Source organism: Pimephales promelas, chromosome 5 (genome assembly GCF_988280905.1).
Source record: "Pimephales promelas chromosome 5, fPimPro1.hap1.1, whole genome shotgun sequence".
NCBI lineage: Eukaryota > Metazoa > Chordata > Actinopteri > Cypriniformes > Leuciscidae > Pimephales > Pimephales promelas.
Window position 1 is genome coordinate 26911692 of NC_142773.1, and position 22014 is coordinate 26933705.

A 22014-nucleotide genomic window follows, 5' to 3' on the forward strand; every position below is an offset into this window, starting at 1 on the left:
ACTTCTGAACTGTATGAACGGCGTTCGGGGTTCGACTTATCGAGACTATTTTCTAAGATGGCTCCTGTCTGCATACACGAAGTGAATTGTCTTTATAAAGTATCTTCTTATTAAACAGTCTGTACACTTACAAAGTTCTCAATGCTTCGTTTTGCATGTATGGACCCTCATTGTGTTACTGCGTTAGTGTGGGGCTGTTTTGAGCCTTGTTAGTGGTATAAACTAGTGATTTCTTTTTACTTAGTAAATGCCCCCATTACTAGCATTATACGCTAAACAGTTTTTAGAGATAAAACTCTTTACATTCGATTATCATGAAAACAAATCTCAGAGAACGATTGACTAGGTACAAATGTTTTATTAGACCAAATGTTCATTTTGCGCCGGAGTTCTCCTTTAAGTACTGTACACTCTTTAAAGATCTGTTCTTTACTTGAGTATTATTTTTTCTGGAAACTCTTTACTTTAACTTCACTACATTTGAAAGACAAATATCATACTATTTACTCTACTACATTTCTGTCAAGGTCCTTAGAGTAGAAAGTAGTAACGTCAGTCAGGGGATGATTTTAGGGGTTGCATTTTGGTTGGAAAAGTCGGGTTGACGTCAGACCTGACTGATGTTGGTTCCTGATTTTCATTTTCAACCACAGTCTGTCCAACGTTGGAGATTAACACCAATTTGGCGTTGGATTCTGACATCAACCTGATTTTCATTTTCATTGTTGGGTTTGGTCTTCTAAATGCAAATTTTGTCATTGTTTTGGAGCACACTAGCTTACAAATCACAGTAAGCATACTAACATAAAAGCCAAAAAAGCTATTTGGGTGTCTGAAAGCATTGTGGACGTTACGGAGTGCACTTATACAATCCCACTACTGGAAAGTGAAAAGGTCTGTAACGGAATAATATTTGTCCAGTACTTTCACTCAAGTAAGCAAGTTGTGTACTTTGTCCACCTCTGCAGTCATGTAGTTGATCCAAGGTTCTTTTGGCATAAATGTAGTATGTTTTTTTAAAGGGAGATGAGTGGGCTTACTTTGTCTGCAAATGATTCAGAAAGACCAAAACCAAACGCAACAGTTCCCCATTTGAAACCATGTCCGCCCAGAGACACAAACCACATCAGGAGCGATGTACCACTAATGAGAAATGTTGACTCCACAAGCCCTACTTCTGCTTTGGAACAAGGGGACAAAGGTTGCAAGTACAGAGGAAATTCAGTAAGAGCTTCAGCATTCAGACTGGTGCCAGCAACCACAGTCAGAGCATCAGGATCCGTCAAAGACGTCCTCCTAAAGATGGAGGTGACCAGAAACGGTGAACACCTCCAGCCCGCTCCTCCTGCAGGGCAGAGAACAGCCAGCAGGGGGCAGAGGGGGAACAGACACCCTTCTATTTGACAAGAACTGGATACCGCTCTTAGGAATACCCATAGGAGTAAAACACAAACCACAAGGTGATCTTTAAAATAAACTTTATTTACCATTTCAAATTGAACAGTTTAAGATACAGCTGACATGACTAAGACAATTTCAATTCAGTTTGGCCCTAAAATGGAAAAGACATGGTTAGATATGTTTGATAAAGTACTGAGCTCATGTCATTATTGTGCTTGTCTTTTTACTTCACTGTTTTTATACTGCCATGAGCACACAGGTACACACACACACGCACGCACACACACACACACACACACACACACTATTGTGATGAGATCTCTTCTTTTAGGATACAGTACATGGGAGCGATATGGGTTTTATTTTTTGCAGTTATGTATTATTTTCTGTTCAAACACGTATACATTTTAAAGTGCTGTAACAACATTAAAATACATGATGCTGTTTTGAATAAACACCACGGTAAGTAAATGAAAAAAATTCAGTTTCATTTGAAAGCTGCAAAATTGTGCTCAATACATATTTCAATCTAAGAACCAAGAGGTTTTTTTGTGCATATATTTTTGTTTTGCTCGTTACAACACAGCCCTGTCATGTCATTTGAAGGTGTATTCCATCACAATTCATTTACAAACTAATGTAAAAGTGTTCGAGAAACGCATTTTTTTGCTTCCCAATAGCAGATTGACACGACGTGTTAATATACCAAAATAAAATTTCCAAAACATTAATTCAGTATGTATAATTTTCAAATGCATTTTTCTTTCCGGGAGATCAAATGTGCTTTCTCTGTTTCTTTTTACATTGTGCAGAACACATGAAACTGTGAATGAAATTGACAGAAATGTTCTTAAAGGGTTTTGCAGCACTACAAATACACTTACAATACTGAGATGAAGATATAACATTGTTGGCTTTAGACTGTGTCCTTTCACATCAATGATTTCTGTTTGATCACCAGACGCTTGTTCAAAAAGCATTTTTTTTTTCTTCAAGTTTCAGTCCAAAGCCTTTGTTTGGCAATGTGTTTTGAGTTGAGATCAGCTGGCTTGAGGAGGTTTAAGAAGGAACAAATGTAGTGTCACTGAATATAGCTAAAAAACATTACAACTGATGATAAAATACAGTTTTAGTACTATAAAAATAAAAAGGAAAAATCTCTTAGAAAGGTAGATTTCTGTTAAATGGCAAAAACAGATCATTACACACTGATTAAAATTACTGTACGACATCAATAGTGACAGAACGTCCACTACACAGAGCACTCTGTACACATGACATTAGCTACGTTACAATAAGAAATAAAGTAAAAACAACTAAAAATAAACCCCACTACAGCAACCCACCCTGATAAAAACAGATAACACAAACATCAGTTGAATTTTTGTCTTTTTTTTACATTACTGTACAACGGAGAGAGAGAGAGGACTAGAGGTGTGGAACAGTGCAAGAACGGCACTGATGCATAACATGTCTACTGTTATATAAAGAGTTTGCATGTCTCGGTCTGTTCACATTGCAGTACCTAGAGACAGACACATGGTCTTCGTGCCAAGTTCAAGGTCTGAGGACCACACATCAGACAAATGAGAGGGCTTCAGTCTTGTGCATTCACATTTGCAACAGCGATTAATCATACAGTAGCTACTGTGTCCGTAGCCAGCTAAAGTGTACCAGTAAATAAAAGTGCGGTTAGTCTCACGACACCTAAACTGCTGCTCTAATCTGTCTAACAGAGGAAAAGCTAGAGTCTGTGACTTGCATGTATGGTTGTGCTATTAGCTCACAAAGACCAATGAACCTCTAACTACTCCCCTGAGTGTCCGATATCTCCTGTTAGGCAGCAGGGTTACTTTTATACTTGTTGCATCTCTTTTTTTCTCTTGTTCTAACTTTTTAAAGTTAGATTGTATTTTATATATTTTTGGATAAAATCTTGAATATAGGCTATTTATATATATATATATACACACCTTAACGTCATGCAGAGATTAATAAAATGTACAACTCTAAACTCTAGACTATTATGCCATCAGGTTTTGAATACTGATTTTATCTGTGACCTGCTCCATCATTTTGAGTCAGTTTCAGAAAAAAAAAACATTTGACTTTTATTAACTAAAATGTAATGTATTTAGGGTGAAAACATTTATAATTTTACAGATATGCTCTTCTCTAAATTAGTTTTTCCCCTTCTAATTGAGAAACAATGGACTTTCCTGAGGTAAACGTAATGTTATGTGATGATGTTCACAAGCTGTTTATTGACCTCTTTCCGTGATTGAAACACGATTACATGAGATATAAGTTATACTGTTGAGTTCAGGAAGCTGTACTGTATCTTTCAACATAGTTTCTGATGTTTATTCCTGCAATAACTTGGTAAAAGAGGAAGAAATGATCTGTGTTGCCGTTTGAACTGAGGCAACTGCATTGGTCTGTCAGGCCACATTAATGAGCATCAAAATGGCATTTGTTTTAATTTCATGGAAACTTCAAACTTTGTTAATAGAGGGACCAAAATCTCTCAGATTTCATTAATATTATCTTCATTGGAGGTTCAAAGATAAATGAAAGTCTTAAGGGTTTGGAACGACACGAGGGTTAGTAATTGATGACAGAATTTTCTTTTTTGGATGAACTAACCCTTTAAGTATTCACATGGAGAGCAGAAGAAATACTGAACAGGATGAACAAGAAGGAATTTTACTCCAGTACTATAGATGGGGCCATTCACTGGCTTCTCAGACATTTTAAGAAGTGTTTGGCTAGTTATGCAATTACAACATGTCGGACCATGAAGTGACCCATTCCATTTAAAAGAAAGAAAGAAATACTAATACTTGTTAGTCTACGGATTTCACCGGAGTCTTCGATTTTAAATATATTTTTCTAAACTATTATTCATTTCTTTGTCTTCCCTCTGCAATAACTAGTAGTAAAAGAGGAAGAAATGTTGCGTGATGCCGTTTGTACTGAGGCAACTGCAGCGGTCTGCCGAGCCCGATCTCATGAAAGTTCGTAAATGCCAAAAACAGTTTTTGCGTGTATATGGTACACGTTTTTCGCGTGCATATGATACACACTTTTTGGCGTATAATACGCACGAACTCCCCACCCCCCTAAACCTACCCCAGGGTTTTTTTAGTGCGTAGCATAAGCACGCAAAAACCATTTTTGAGAAATGACATTTGTTTAAATCTCATAACTAAATTAAACTAAATTCAAAGCTGAAACTTTGTATTGTTCCTATTTCGACTCAAAATGACAGAGCCAAGCACATGACAAACATATTGCGTCTCTCCATGCACAATGCAAAAGAGAAACACCAATACTACTTTGACTTCACGATACACAGCGATTCGCCGTTTCATCAGAAGTCTCAATACGTGATGCGTCAGCCCATTAACAGCTACCTTGCCAGAATCCCTGTTGAAAAGGCATCAGGCAACATCCCAGACAAATTCACAGTGTAACCAGGACTCTCTATCCAAGTACATGTGCCACTTCAACCGTAAGCATCCTAAGTAATCCTTTTGATACGTCACTGGAATGATATGATAAGCAGCATCTAGCCATACCAACTACCAAACTCTCAATCTGAGTATCTCCCTCCCTATTGCCTAGAAAGAAAACAAAACAAACACACCTAATATGCTGTGGTTTCTATTTTAAAAGTCAGATAGTTTGACATTTTATGTCTCGCAAGACTATTTCATGTTATTCACAATAATACAAAGGAAAAACTGCTGACTACCCAACAATTACACTAACTACAGTGATTGTGACTGATGCTACGTTTACTTCTGATCGTTCAGCATTATTCAAAAAACACAACTGCTTGGCTCAGCACAGCCAGATGCCTTTAAATGACACATACACACCAGTTCAAGTCTCTTAACACGCGTAGACAACATCAAATTACACACAAACAAACCAGCTAAATCATCAGAATACAAAGGTCTGTGCACATGTTTTTGGTAACATGCCTCCTTTTCTGTGAAGAGCAGGGTTAGTGTGCATACTACAGTACTGAATCTAATGAGGAACTAGCTGCTTCTGGTTATCGCACACGTGATCCCCTCGCTCAGGAGATGCCCGGAAGACTAGACAGATTTGGCATTTCATGTGGAATTTCCTACATGAAAATCCCTCTCCTTCATGTCAAACACTCAACATCAGCAATAAATCATCTCAAGGTATTGGAAAATGCTTCACAAAAAAGCAAATTGTGTGTAACCCTGAGAATTGGCTTGAGAAGTTATTTGCCTCGGTCCAGACACCTCAGTCAGTAAGAGCTTAAGACCAAATATCCTTTGTTTTGTATTTTTGCTCTCACTTGAAAGGGAAATAGAGTGGGTATTCTCTTGGCCTATTCTTATTTATCAGTATCAGCCAGTCTACTTGGACGATTAACGATAGTTTTAGCCCCAAAACCTACCGGTAGTCTAGTCAATGGACAATAGACATGTCCTGGTTTGTATATTTTAGAGTTAATGCAGTGTTAAAAGGTCATTTTATTTAACATGTATTATATCATATACAGGCATTATATTGACCATCGGCCACCCTACTCTCAGACAACCCCATTGGCCACTGAAAAACCCATATTGGCTTGTGAATGAGAAGGTTCCCAAACAAGACAATAGGTACAAAACAGAAACTGAAAATAGCACTCCCCTTAACAATGGCATTACAACATTGCCACAAAGAATATTTGGTCTTCAGCTTTTAAACCTGACCAGCACTGCCGCCACTACACACACAAACACACACACACACACACAAGCCAAATCCCACTGTAGCTCCTGTTGCCGCTACAGTCACATCTCCAGACTATACAACACAGAGTGAAAATATTGTACAATGCGCTATATACACACTGTGTGTATGCAAATACCTCCTGTATATGAACATGTCTTCTTTTTCTTTTAAAAAAAACTGCAGTATTAAATTATGTGAACAAAAAGAAAAAGGTTTTGGATGACAACCAATTTCTCTAGAGGTTAGATTTCATAAAGCCCTTACAATATGTAAAGGTCTCCAGCGAGAGTGGCCTGTCCCGCAGTGTGGGAATGGGAACCGTCCTGGGGGGAAGGTGTGGAGGGGCTCCTCTATGCGCTGGGTGTGGGGTTCAATGTGGAGCCGTTGCTTCCTGGGATGGTCAGACCAATCTCATCCTCATTCTCCTTGAGTTTCTCTTTCCCCTCATCCTTCAGGTCTTCTTTGAGAGGGCACACCTCCACAGATTCAGGGCCCGTGGTGGCGTATCGCCCCTTGCGGTGCTCCTGGAGAGCAGGGCCCCAGTCCAGGTCAGGCTTCAAGGAGTTCTTCAAACGCTGCAGAGGAAAGAGTTGGTTTGAAAACAGTTGAATTTTGTTAAAAAAGGATTGGCATACTTTAAAGAATTTTTCAGGAAAATTAAGTTATCATAAAAAAAAATCTTAAAGGGTTTGTTCCCCCACATACTTAAAAAATTAAGTAACCTGGTTGCCTTAAAATTTTAAGTTCATTGAAATGGAAAAACTGAGTTGATACAATGAAGGTGGTTGATTTAACAACCAGAAACACAAAATATTATGTTATCTGAACTACATAAATTATTTAAGTTGATTTGACAAAAGAACAGTGTCATTGTACTGTTGTACATGTCAGTTATGTCAACTGTCAATAGAGGGACCAAAATCTCTCAGATTTCATAAACATCTTTATTGGTGGTTCGAAGATAAATGAAAGTCTTAAGGCTTTGGAACAACACGAGGGTAAGTAATTGATGACAGAATTTTCTTTTTTGGATGAACTAACCGCTTTAAGTATTCAGATGGAGAGCAGAAGAAATACTGAACAGGATGAACAGGGAGGAAATTTACTCCAGTACTATAGATGGGGCCATTCACTGGCTTCTCAGACATTTTGAGAAGTTTTTGGCTAGTTATGCGATCACAACATGTCGGCCAATGAAGTGACCCATTCCATGTAAAAATAAATAACTAAATAAATAAATAAATACAATGATTTACTACTAATGATTATTAGTCTACGGACTTCACTGGAGTCTTCGTTGCATGTAAACGCACAATATTGTAAACATTTTTCTAAAGCATTATTACTTTGTTTAGAGCACTTACCTCTGTAAATGTCGATCCCTCAGACACAGCAATCTTGAACAGAGCATAGACAGGTATACAGATAACTGAAGACAAAGCCATGGCAAACCCAATGACCAATGACCAACCAGGGTACACGTAGTCATTGTACGTAATAGGCTTGTACTGTATCACAGTAAAAATCAGAATGAACTGTGAAGAGACAGAGACAAAAAGGATTGGTATAAACGATATACTTTGAACAATACCTGATTCAGACACATTTGAATCAGAACAACCTCTTACTCACAGAAATAATTAAAGGAGACACAAATCTCCAGCAGACCCTGAAGAAGATTGGAGGAGGGAAGCCAAGCATCATCTCCACATCTTTAAAATAGTTCTTGTGACCTGGTTGGAAACACAACAAGGAAATTAACCCTTTGGTTTACATCCAGCAACGGTGGCCTTTATATACAGGACGTAAAAGTGACTTAGAGGACTCACCATAGACATACATTATACAGATGCACATGATGCAAGAGATGACAACCAGAGAGAAACTCGCAGCGTAATTGTCCATAAGCAGCAACCAGTATATCCCTGCCTACATCGCACACAGCAAAACAATCAATCCATGGATAAAGAACATGTGGGTGTGTTTGCTCAAATGTGTTTGTCACTCACCCGTGTGGTCAGCGGCACTCCCAGGAGGAAGCCCGCTACAGCAATTCCGAGCGTGACGTAGGTCTTATTTCTGATAATCCAGTCAGTTCCAATCTCATCTACAATAGCTGTTACCAGAGTCTCCAGTAGACAGAACTACATTAAAACAGAAAAAAATAAATAAATAATTGTACATCACTTTATACATAAACTGCAAGTTAAACAAGACATTTCTTAAAAAAGAAATACCAGCAATGCAGCAAAAAAAAAAAAAAAAAAAATGAAGGTAAATTTGTAATATATATATATATATATATATATATATATATATATATATTTATATATATATAAATAAAACCCACCGTACATAAAAGGAGAAGGGGAAAGAAATGTGCCAATACAGAAATTAAATATGGAAGATGTGGTTTCTTAACACTAAGGATACATGGCTCTCAAAAGTGCAGGACAAACATTATTTCTAATTTAGCAAAATATCTTTTTTTTTAATAAATATGCAAAACGTAATAAACAAAAATCTGAAAAGAAGTCAATATTTTGTTTTGTGTGCATGAAATTTGTGTGCAGTTTTAATTTAAATGTTGGTATTTAAAATAGCACAACTGTACAAAAAACAGCAAAATACAGCAACAACAGCATAAAAATACAACTCTTTTTTTGTTTTGTTTTCTCACCATAGTTAAAAAAAAAAAGCCACACAGAGCAGATCTTTAAAATAAAGTTCTAAGTGGTTCAGGTTGAATTACACATTCTGTGCTGTCTTGGAAGAACTGTATAGACATGTGAAAATCTTACAAAACCAGATAAATACCTGAGTGCCAAGGCCCAATAAAATGAGCATGAAGAAGAAGAGAAGGGACCAGAGAGGTGATATGGGCAGAAGTGTTAGGGCCTCTGGGTAGGCCACGAATGCCAGGCCTGGACCATGAGCGGCCACCTCTGACACATCCACCCCAAGATGATGAGCCATGAATCCCAGGATGGAGAAGATAACAAAGCCAGCATACACACTGGTGCCACAGTTTGTTACACTGATGATGATACTGTCTCTGATTGAATACACAAATCATTAAGTTATGTTTGCAATCATACATTCGGAACTGAAATTCTTACATTCCTTTATTTCCAGTTAAAAGTATTCAATGCATTTATATGTACAAGCCACATGGGGGAGCTACAAAGTAATGCAGACACCAATCACAACACAGAGCTCTTGGTCAATACTCAAAACTCAATGCTTACAGGTTAAAATGGTTTAAAATGACACATTAGCAGAAAAAAATGGATGAATTATTACCTGAAACAGTTATTGTGGAACTTGTTATATGATGCCATGGTAATAAGCCCACCCCAGGCGCAGCCAAGAGAATAGAAAATCTGAGACGCAGCGTCCCCCCATACCTACAGGACACAAAATAAAAATTATTGTGTATAGCCTCAGTGATCACTTGCAGTTATACACAATTTTGCTGTAATACAATGTACGGACCTTGGCATCTAGAATTTTTTGCCACTGAGGAGTCAAATAGTATTTGATACCACTGACGGCTCCTTCAAGAGTGATTCCTCTAATGAAGAGAATGGTCAGCACCACATAAGGGAAGGTCGCTGTGAAATACACCACCTGAGGAAAGACATGCATTAAAACTCAGTGAGAAAAAAGGTACGGTAAGCATTATTTTTGTATCATTCTTCTATCTCTATATTCTATATTTTATTTGTCCAGTCAACTTATTTTATTTCAGTTAGTTGCTTTTCTATTTTTATTCTCTATTTTATATTGCTTTTATATTTCAATTAGTTGATGACAAAACTGATGGTAAGTATATATATATATATATATATAAAATCCTAGAGTAAAACTTGTACACTAGATTTATTTGTAAACTACAGTTTATTTGTAAACTAACATCCATGAGAATTGATCCCATGACCTTGGCGAATGGATGTTCAACTCACTTTGCCTGATGACTTGACTCCTCGAATAAGACAGAGGAACACAACCACCCATGACACAGCCAGACATCCCAGGATAGGCAGACGCACCTCCCCAAAGTTCCCAATGCCGTCAGAGATATTCAATACATAGTTCCTGAGAGGGCAAAACCAGAAAAAGAGGGATGTGAGAGACTGCAGGATGCGAGACAGATAATTAACAGTTTAGTCATCAAAATCATCATGCTAATCTAAATGTTTTCAGAGCTTGCCTTTAGATTAAAAGCATTGTGAGCACAGCCCCATAAAAAAATAACCTCAGCCACACAATGAATGAGTTTACAAAAGGCAAGAACAAGAATGTCTTTCATGCCACAGGGACAACACAACCCAGAGAGCACAAACCATTTATAAAGATGTTGAACGGTCCACACACGTCTCATGGTCAAAGCCTTGCATTCTCTGACCGCTGGCAGTAAAGTGAAGCATTCATTCCCAACTACATACCACATACAATCACACTCTTGGAAAAACAAAACATTCTGTGCCTTTCTGTCCCATTGTCTTGTAATGTCATTCAACAAACACATCTGTCAAGTCCAATGCACACAGATCCAAACAACATGACAAATCGCAAACATTTATTATTACCAGCTTTCAACTATTAACCTGTCATGCATTTTAAGTGCAGATGAGTAATGTATTGACAACCAAAATTTAAACACAGGGAATAAAAGACCCAGAGAGTTAAGATAATTGTGTATAAACAATAAAGATATTAAGTAATGTTTATTTTTTTCTAGTGCTAATTTACATAAAAATACATAAAAATGCAAAAATAAAAGACTTAAATAGACCTCTGCTATGAGGAGAGTATTTTAATGTCTGTATTAAAATTAAAGTCAAAATATCAGGCTGATAAAACAGTTTTGATATCATGAAGAAAGTGTCATTTAAGGAAAATGGTCCCTGCAACACAAGGTTAGTTTAGGTTGGGAAATGTCATGTAATGGGACTTCCCAAAACATTACATTATATTATTCTTCATGATATTCGAAAAACTATATACTTTTTTACTTTTCATTTTTATAAATAAAATACAGTATAGATGAATCAACATGCAAAGGTTTGAATTTACCTCCAGTACTCTTCACTAGGACTGGTCCTCTTGGTGCGGTTGACTATCTCAGTCACCCCTGACACGACAGCAGACATATTGGCGAAGGTGGCATTAGCTCGTGGAGTTCCCACCACCCCAGAGCAGTCAGGGGTGTTCCAAGGGTTGTTACAGTACGTCCAGGGCAGCAGGTTTGTCATTGACATGAAGAAGTAATAAAATGCGATGCAAATCACCACATTGTAGTAGATTCCAATGTAGGTAGAGACCACCATCATTCCATAGCCCACACCTTGAAGAAGAGAGATCAACCACATTACAATACATTCACTTTGCAGTTCAATAAAATACATTACATATGTTTGCTGCTTTGATATTAAAGCTAAATGATATTAAAGCTTCTGCAATTCCAAATTGTAAACAGGATTTACCAAAAACAAAACAAAAAAACAGTAAAATAAATAAAACTATCTAATTTATGATTTTAAAAATTAATTTAATAATGTATAAGTAAATGTTGAAATTAACATTAATAGATGCTTTATAAGTATTTTTATAACAGTTCATGTTAACTAATGTAGGTTAACAAATGTAAAACATTAAAGGAAAAAATTAAACAAGCGAACCTAACACATATAGCATTCAAGCCACTGAAGTGGAGAAAATACTGAGTGTATGTTTAAAAATGTATTACTAGCCAAACATGTCAGACAAGTCATGATATTACTTTAAAGACAAATCAGCAGTTAGCGTCACATGGGTTCTCTCGATCGAAAAGCTATGCATTTTCCCCACAGAAAAGAGTTAAGAGAGTAAAGAGTTTTGACCTTTACACGTTGATAATCTTTACAAGTTAATCCAAAATTTTGAAGCCTATATAAAGTTTAAAAAAAAAACACAAGCAGACACAAAGTTTAAAAAAAACACAAGCAGGTTATAACTGGTGTGTTTAATGTCATAGATCAAATCGTGAAAATATTTAGAGGCTCTGTTCACCACAGACCTTATTTCAGGCGATTTAGCAAAAACCCATTCAAAAATACCACAGACTTTAGAGCAAATAAACCAGGAGTGCGAAAATGCTAATTCACTTCAGCGTTTTGGCCTACAAAGTGACGGCATAACTTCCGCACTCTATACAGATAGATTCATCCATTATGTTTAGTTGTCATGGAAATGCTTCAGAGTTGTTCTCACACCTCCTTTAATGGCCACATGCTCACCTTTAAACATGGGGCTGACCTTCCAGACTCCCAGGCACCCGAGGGAGGTGAACTGCCCAAAGGAGAGCTCCAGGAAGAACAAAGGGATGCCACAAAATACCAGCATGATGAAGTATGGAAACATGAAGGCACCTGTGATGCAGACACACCCACACCCACAGTTACATAAAACTCTGACACATCAGTCTTCTAACTAAAGACAGAAATCAAGGTGTGCTCACTTCCCGAAAAAGACAGTTTAGAAATGACACAAAGAATAGCCAATGTATGATTCCATTATAGTGCTCCCTAATGCTAATGCAAATAAAGTGAGTAACAGCTGAAGTGACATAACTGGTCTAATTTGATTGGACGAGCTGCATTCCAATAGTGCTGATATTTTACATAACAGAAACAGAATGTGGATACAGTGTTATGTGTATTAAAGACAAGGGCAGATTATGGCCAGGGGAAATGGGGTCGATGTGCCAGGGGCCTCAAACGGAGGTAGCCCAAAAACAAAAAGCAAGACACTTCCTCTGGATTCATGCAGATGAACATTGATTAAATAATGATATGCATATAATAAAAAAAAAAACAACTAAATGGTCAAAAACACATACAAACAGTACACATTTTACAGGAGCACATTCTGTCTTTTATAAATAGGCTGGAGTTAAGTTCTTATCTAAATTATGGGCTAATTCAGGATATGGCCCCGATCAGAGGCAGCTCGAAGAATATGAGATCATGGGGCAGAGGTTTCCGGGTCAGTTCATCTGGGACCATCTGCTAGAGACCCTAGCCTGGTCTATTTTAAGTAAGGTGTGTTATGAGACTTGATACCCAATGAGTACCCTTTTAGGGGAGCAATGAATTTGGAAAAGGACTCAATGGTACAACAAAACCCCAAATCCCATCAGTTTAAGTACATTAAATGAAATGTTTAACTAATTTGGCATGAAATTATAAAATGCTAACTCAACGGTGCAGGATAGGCACTGAGAGAAAGTCAATATAGACATTGGGCAAAGAAAAAGAAATTAACTGGTCACCTCCTCCATTTCTGTAGCAAAGGTAAGGAAACCTCCAGACGTTTCCCAGCCCCACTGCGTAACCAACACTGGTGAGAACAAACTCAATCTGGTTGCCCCAGTTTCCCCTTCTGGAGTTTTCATCTTTCTTTACTGGCTCTCCTGGAACCGCTCCATTCTGAAACACAGACACATGCACAAATGAAAATGAATATGATGTTGCTTGGTGGGATCATTCTCGTAAGTCAGAGAGCATTTAAAAGGGGAAACGTTTTGTTCACTTTAAGAATATATGATAGTGAATGCATAATATGCCCATGAACTATGACATAGGCATATTTTAATCAATGTCAAGATTACTGATTAATATTTATGAATGTGTGTGACACATAATGCTTAAACACATAACTCCCCTTCATACCTGAGACTTGTGCAATAAACCCCTAACTTAAAGTACGAAGTGCAATAACACCCCGCCCCCACTAACTCTATATTACTATACCGCGCACTATTATTTCACTCTGCACTACCTTACTGTTTATGTCCATTGTGACTATCTAAAAATCATAATTTCTACTTCACTTGTTCGCTTAAAATGGTCCCGATTATTGGAATTTTAGTACCAACATAAAAATACAAGTATAAATACTAGGGCTGTCAAACGATTAATCGCAATTAATCGCATCCAAAATAAAAGTTTGTGTTTACATAATATTGGGTGCACTGTGAATAATTATGTTGTATACATATATATATATATATATATATATTTAAATCCACACACATGCATGTATATTTAAGAAAAAAAATATTATTTAAATATAAAATATTTATATTTATATATAATATCAATTATATATAAATCTATATACATGAAAATATTTCTTAAATATATACAAGCATGTGTGTGTATTTATATTATTTATAAAATAATTATACACAGCCACATATATTATGTAAACACAAACTTTTATTTTGGATGCGATTAATCGCGATTAATCGTTTGACAGCCCTAATAAATACCAAAAAATTCTATGTATTCCCTCAAATAATACACTCATCCAAATTGCATGCATAATTATTATAAAATAATTTAGATTAACTAAAGCAGGGATCCTTAAATAGCGGACCACACTCCGGTTCCAGACCCCGGCTTGGTTCCATCTGAGCCGCGGGACCTTATTGCAGGATTTTACCGTTTCTACAGTTTAAAGCAGTACGCACAAAAACGCTCAGGGTCGTTTATAGTAATGTTCTTAGTTTCAGCACTAATACTTTGATATTTTTATAGCCAAACGCACTTCATTCAAGCCCTTTCCAATCCATGCGAATGTGTCTAAATGTGAAAATAATAATAGCCTGATAAAACCTCTGATGTAACCTTTTAATACACAAATCCAATTGGGCTCAACTGATGAAATATTTAATTTTTTTATAGAAAAATTCTCAGACACCACTGCTTTGGCTCTGAGGGCTCAAGATTCTCATCTTTGATAACTATTTTGACTGTTTAGGATTTTTTCTTTAACTAAAGTACTACTACTGCCCTGAAGGAAATGTATAACTACTCCAAAAAAGTATTTTCCGGACCTCCGCTGGGAAGGAAATATCCGGACCTCTTGGAACTTTAATTAGATACCCCTGAACTATAGTCAAAAAATAAATAAATAAATAAATAAAGTTCATGCCGTGGACAAGTGATACTGCACATGCTTCCAACATAATGAGTTCAAACTGTAATGCAAGTTCAAGTTTGGGTTGTAGATTCTTTACCCCGGTCCCACTACTTCCTATAGCTCTCTATCATTGTTTCTCTACCACAAATTAAAATTTAAAAAGATGATAACACAAGAAATCAATTGACAAAACATTTTGTGAAAATTGCATGCAAGCACTGTTGTGGGCATGCTGGAGCGCACTTGATGTGAACTGAAATCACAGTCATGTGCTCAAGACAAACATTTGGTCTTGTCGGCCTAGTTTAAAGTTTACTCTCTCCATCTGTTCTCATCAGATGCTCTTCATGTTGACCTCTAAGGCAAGCTCACGATCTGATCCGAGCGAGCGCGCCGCCCGCACAGCGAGCACGCTGCGAGAGATGAGCATTCAGCAGCTTATCCTCGCGATCTTCCCCACAGATTTGGAGAGGAATCCAAACTGCACTGGATCATTCTAATGAGCAATTTTGCTTTACAAATGGATAGTTGACATTTAACATTAAGGCATGTAACTAAACATTAAGGCATGTAACTATAATTGATTTGTTGAAGTGTAAATGTGGTATCTCAAGGAAAATAATGAGAAAGATCACTATGTGGGTACAATAGGTAGGGTACATGCAGGGTACAATGGCCCAAAGAGCTCTCAGACACGTGCATCAGCAAAATGACCAATAACCACTGATTTTCCTTTCATCCAAAATGAAGTATTCCTCTAGTTAGGCATTAAACAATACTTTTTGAACAATTACAACTTTTATTCCTGAACCTGAAATTGTACAAGGAAGAGCTGTTTTCAAACCCTTCACTATGGGAGCGGAGCAAAAGACTCGCGCAGGGGATTGTGGGATTGATAGCAAAGTGGGGCAAGCGGTGTGAGAATCAAAAAATTGTTAACTAAATTAAAATGACAGGTGCGGTGTCCAAACTCTGAGGTTATGGCAGTGATATCTGTAATAATTGAAAATCTGCAGGAAGTAAATTAAATCACAGCCAAAAATATATGTATTTAAATCAGGTTTTTGACTATGTGTTTACAGCAAACACCGCCATGCTGCCTTATGAGACAAAAATGGGAGACATCTACAATTTTGAATGGCATGAACAGATTTCTTTTAGACCTTTTTTAGACCTGAGGCTGGATGGAGGCCAGCAAAAGGACACCCGTGTTGGGTTGTGCTGATGGCTTTCTGAACAACTACTGCAGCACAGCTGAAGGCCCAGCGTAAGGACGAGGCGATCTAGAGAAGACCCTGAAACAAGTGGGTTCCTTGAGGTCAGAACACCTGGGAGATGAACAGACCTTCAAATATCCGCCTACCTAAAGTACACGCTAGTTCAACAAAATGCTAGTCAATACATCTCTGCATCTATCCATCTAAAATATTGGAGTCAAACAAAAAAAAAAAAATAAATATTGGAATTATTGGAACTGTAGCTCTATACAACGCACTGTTGATATTTTCCAAAACATGGCTCTCCTGCGCTCACACATGCGGTTATGTTGTGTTTACCTTCCGGCATATCAAAGTATTGTTTAGTTCAATCTTTATCCGCTCCACTCTGTGATTCCCGTCCCTGTGCTCTGTGGAATGCCCAGGTGTTTCAGCTGTTGGAGTTTGCTCCAAGGATCTGTCTTGCAGAGCACAGAGTGAAAGAGAGAAAGATCGTCCAGCTGGGCCCATCTGCCCTTTTACGTAAGACCAAGATACACGGTCCATGGGGACCTGGGTCAAATGAGTGGTTTACCTTTTGCACTTTCTATAAATAAATAAAAAATAAGAACGAAAAAATAGAGCAAGGAAAGAAAATCGAGAAACTAAAGGGACATGAAAAAGAAAAAAAGAAAAGGAAAAGAAAATTAAAGAAAAGAAAAGAACAAAAAAGGAAATGAATTAGACAAAGAAAATAAAAAGGAAAAAAGCTTCCATAAAAAAAAACTGCCTCACAACAGCATTAAAGATTATCTTAAATTTGTTTTATCTCCCAAATTTGACTATTCCACAATTTCCTGTCCTATAACCTCAAACAGCGAGAAGAGCATCTATCCATGAAGCCTGAAGCCTGTGACTGACAGCAGCACAGCTCCCTCTGAGTAACTCGTAGGTATGTGACCCTGTCAATTTAAGAAGGAAAGTGAGAACTGACCTGTGACTTCTCAACTTAACACCCAGAATGCCTGGAGACGTCAATGCAGAATGTGCTGTGGCATTACATATGGTTCAAAAGATCCTTTTTTGCTCAATAGGGTGTGTGTTTTAGCGTCTATTCCATAAAGCTATATGAACATAACACTCTGAATCTTTTTGAATATAAACAAACGTTGGCTCTCCGAAGTTTTAAATGAACGATTACCAAACAAAAGCGACTGAACGTTAACATTCTTCTAGTGACCATAACCGATGATGTTATCTGCTTCAATGAGCTGCATTCAAAAACTCAAAATGTGGGATGTGAATTTCAGAGCATGTAACACAGCAATTGAAAGATTGAATAATATTTGATTAAGAATTTTTTTTATGCATCCCTAAGGGAAATTGGGGAAATTGACATATTTCTAACAGAAATATAAACATGTTTAAACTCAGATTATGCAACATTTCCAAGGAAATGTCTCAGATTATGCAACATACCAGTTCAAAGACTAAAAATACATTTTAGCTGTATTTGATAATTATTGATGTGTCCCTAAGATAAATATAAACAGTTATAAGATAAATATCAGAATATTTAGAATCTCCCTAGAAGTATTTTTTTTTTTTCTCTTTATTTTGACCCCATCTGCAGATGGTAGAGTGACATTGTGTGCTTTGGTGGTGCATGTCAACAAAAGACACTTATCTTTCACACATCCGCTCAACTGATTTCTATGATTAATTCACCACACCACTATGGAATAAAACTATCAAAATATAATTTTAGGATTCACCTTGTGAGTAGAGTCATGTGATGTTTATAGATTGAACATTCTTTCTAATATAGACACATGCTTATTTGAGATCATTATGGTCCCAAAAAGATCCTAAAAAAAAAGGATAATCGAAAAGGGAGACTAAATACTTTGACAAATCAATGACTTCCTGCTATCTGAAGTCAATAAGTCAAAGGTGTGGCCAACCATCATAAAAAATAGTGCAGGCTGACAGGTCCAAACATAAAACGAGATTAGAGACCTAGTGCTGACTAATGGTGCAAAACTTTTCCCATCAGGTTAGTAAGTTTAGAGAATGCAGAGTAGAATATAAATTACTGAAGCAATTTAAGAACATGAAAGAAAAAACAAGCAAGGAAGCCAAAGGAAATGTGTTCTTCTCAGCACTTCTGAAATGGTTAAACACCCAAGTCCCTGGATTCAAGTCACTGATAGGTTTCTTCAAATTTACATACTGGATGTACGGAAAGCGAAAAAAGTCAAAAGCATTGGTGCGACATTTAATTGTCTTGCTACACTCCAGCATGATAAAATGGTTCAAGTAATATTTCTGTGGATTGAATTAATCATGCGCTTGTTTATAGTTTTTGTATTATATCTTAATATATTCAGTTGAATTTTACTCGTAAAAATTGCCTTATCTGACCGTTTGTTTAAACTCAGTGCCTCTTTTTATGGTCTTATTATTATTTATAAAGATTGCAAAACGTTGAGATGACGGGTTTATGATATACAACTTTGTAAACCGTATACAAAATGTATAAACAATATGTTAAATGTTACCAAAATACACATGAGAAAAATAGTTTTTCATTTTATTGTTTGTTTTTTTAATTATTATTATCATTATTTTTTTCAGTATCTGTATTGTATTGACAGATGGGGAAAAACTCTAAAAACAAAACAAAACAAATAAAAATACAATCCTCTTTTAACCCTTTGGCTTCACATACATTCATATGTATGGTAACTGGGCAACTACGCATGATTTGCAGTATGATTGCGTCAAGGGAACAGGAATTCCGGTAGGGAACAGATTCGACTGCTACACCAGTCGCCTGCAGCGCTGCAGCCACGTAAACAAAGGTTGCCCTTCCCCTTATGACTTTCACTTTCGGTGCCCGGCTTTGCGATTTTTAAAAAAAATCTATTTTTTTTTTATCTATGTAAAAATTCTGCATCCATTGTACGATTTATATTTATTTAAAGGATTTGAGGAAACAAACAAAAAATATATTCACATTCATAATCCTTGGCAATGAAGGTGGAAGAAATGAGAAGGTCCCAGCAAATTGTTCATTTGGACAATTGAAATTCAAGATAGATGAATTTCCACATTTCACAGTCCTGATTAACTTAAACTCCTTTAGCTATGGTCCCCTAAAAAGTACTCAATGAGTAAACAAGGGCAAGTTCATTCTCTTTAACTGGAATGAAATTAACCAGCGTGGACAGTCCTTAAAAAAACCATTATCCAATCTCTGTGAGGTGAAAGTAATTCAGCTAAAAATGCAGAGCTCCGGCTTTTCACCCTGTGCGCGGTGGGACATATTCCTGCTCTATCATTGGCTTAAAACCTGAAAACACTCTTCTCATGCTTGATCAGTCATCTGCAATAGTGACTTGTAAGGCAAGGCACCCTAACTTGAAAAAGGGGCACAACAGTAGGGAAGTGATGGTGGCCTAAATGTCAGGTCATTAAGAGTTCAAGTCACTCTGTCCACACTCACGCTGTCACATACACGACCATATATTAGAATTATGTTTATAGAAACTGACATAAAGCAGCATGAGCAATCTGGTTCCACAACAGTTCTCACAGTAAGCGACTTAATTATGTTTAATTTATTGTGTGTGTCAGTGTGTGTGTATATATATATATATAGTGCATGTATATATATATATAGTGTGTATGTATATAGTGTATATACACAAACACACACACACACACACACACTCTACCATTCAAACCAGTCAATACGAATCGTTTTTTATGCATTATATTGATCAAAAGTGACAGTAAAGACAGTAAAAAAATGTCACAGTTTACTTAAAAACAAAAACATTAGATCTAAATGATTACATATCCTTGGACACATACAGAAGTGTATTGTACACAAGGAACTGATCACAAGCTTCACAAGAAAATCCCTAGTTGCTAAATATGAGAAAGTAGGATCCAACACAAGTGAATAAGCAGTTTTGTGCAACATGGAGTTTCCATTTAAAGAAACCAAAAGTCTGCCTTCAACCCATAAAGCCAGTTGTCAGCTGTTAAACACTAAGAAGGATCCATAACAGCTCTGGTCCACATCTTGTGGGAGTCATTAGGTCTGCAGATGGCTCTCCTGGTCATATAACAGGGAAAAAAAATGACCCATTATTCATGACCAAATAGTATTCACCCTCAGGATGTGCCTTGTTCTTCCTGCTTTAAATTAACAGTGGTTTTCTGACCAGTCAAACACCTTCTAGGGTCCAGATCAAAACAAAATCAACCATCAGAGAATGTTTAGGACACATTCCTCATTAACACTCACAAATCAGAACATGTATAACAGCATTCCAAGAATGATCGAAGACACTCGAAGGCAAAATGGTGGGACCCACCTAGCCACCGGTTTTTGTCTGATTTTACCAAAACTTAAACCATCTTAAGCTCTAAGCGACTTCTAGAATTGTTCTAAAAGATCTTACCCTCCATTGATAACTGAATATTACATCTACACTTTTATCCTCACTTAATCACTTCTTTTGGTCTTACCTTTCTGCTGTCCATTGTACACCCCAGCTAGTAGCGCTTACTCAAGCAGAAACTCAAGCATTCAGGCAAGCATCAGCGTGTAAGCGGGGTCAGAGGAAGAACTCTCCAGGTCAGTTGGAGTAGACTGACACGGCTCCATGTGGAACCTATTCTACCCTTAAGCTGTGGGTGGGGAGGGGGGAGGAGCCTGGAGGTTTGGCTTTTTGGGAGTTTCTAAGAGTCACAAAGGATATTTTCACATTGGCTGCTTCTACCTATACTGCTACTAACTATACAACAGGCTGTCATATCTATGCACAAGATTGTATCCTTTTCTTTAAGAGACATGGGTATACATACACATGACAGTAAAACATTCCTAATGTTACAAAATTGTTCTATTTCAAATAAATACTGTTCTTTCAAACTCACAATTGATCAAAGAATCCTGAAATCAACAGGAATAAAATATATAGAAAACCAATTCTAGCTGCAGACAGACGATTAATGCAATTAATGCTCAATTCAAACAATGAGGAAGCGTAGCCTGCAGACATGCGAGTAATAGTCCTATTAGCCATTGCAAGCTGTTCACCTGTTCTTCACACACTTTCATCTGAGAACTATTTGTTTCCAAATTCTGCACAACTTTGTATGTTTAACCAGCATCTCCAAATGAATTATATTTAAAAAGACACAAACAGTATATATTGACCTTTCTTTATCATTGTACCCAAGCCTGATTCTCATTATTACTGAGCTTTTTGCATTTGTAAACACAGAAACAAATGAATGTTACATAGGGACTGAATTTGATGAACGACCCATTTTAAATTACAATATGCTCAAAAGGGCCAATTAGAGCACTTTTAAAGGCCCATTCAGGGATTCAGGGTTGCATAAGCCACCCCAGTTTTGGCTGACATCAAACAGAGACTTAATATCATGCAAGTTCAGCTTCTAGACTGAAAAACATCTTCAGAGTCGATTAGCATCAGATGTTGACAAGCGAGACACACTGAAACCAGAAGTTCAAGTCACTTTAAAGCATTGTTTGCTGTGTTTAATGTACAACATTGTGTTCATTGTTTGTCTGTAAGTTAGACTATACAGACCTGAATGAAGAACAATCAAATCCACTGCATTTCTGACAGAAATGACA

The 22014-nt window shown here is 37.0% G+C and overlaps 2 protein-coding genes across 2 annotated transcripts in view; one reads left to right on the plus strand and one right to left on the minus strand.

Moving 5' to 3' along the window:
* ccdc24 (coiled-coil domain containing 24) overlaps positions 1-3885 on the plus strand; it is a 130265-nt gene extending 126380 nt beyond the window's left edge. The window contains exon 8 of the mRNA XM_089131201.1: positions 1023-3885. Within this exon, the coding sequence (XP_088987327.1) occupies positions 1023-1404 (382 nt within the window). The 3' untranslated portion in view covers positions 1405-3885. The remainder of the gene's footprint in view (positions 1-1022) is intronic.
* Positions 1462-20912, minus strand: slc6a9 (solute carrier family 6 member 9). Its single transcript, XM_039677217.2, has 13 exons — positions 20874-20912; positions 13481-13637; positions 12447-12578; positions 11245-11515; positions 10131-10263; positions 9661-9795; positions 9469-9572; positions 8983-9220; positions 8175-8309; positions 7995-8094; positions 7798-7898; positions 7530-7700; positions 1462-6740 (listed from the first exon to the last, which is right to left on the minus strand). Exons 1-13 carry the CDS (start codon positions 20886-20888, stop codon positions 6516-6518), a joined length of 1917 nt encoding a protein of 638 aa, XP_039533151.1. The 5' UTR covers positions 20889-20912; the 3' UTR covers positions 1462-6515.
* Positions 20913-22014: the final 1102 nt, after the last annotated feature.

What these genes read in the sequence shown, in the direction of transcription:
- slc6a9 (XM_039677217.2), bottom strand. An exon ending in CCTAGTGAAGAGTACTGGAG is followed by an intron (nt 10,264 to 11,244) that starts GTAAATTCAAAC and finishes TTGCCCTCTCAG; the next exon opens with GAACTATGTATTGAATATCT. An exon ending in GAGTCAAGTCATCAGGCAAA is followed by an intron (nt 9,796 to 10,130) that starts GTGAGTTGAACA and finishes GTCTTTCCTCAG; the next exon opens with GTGGTGTATTTCACAGCGAC.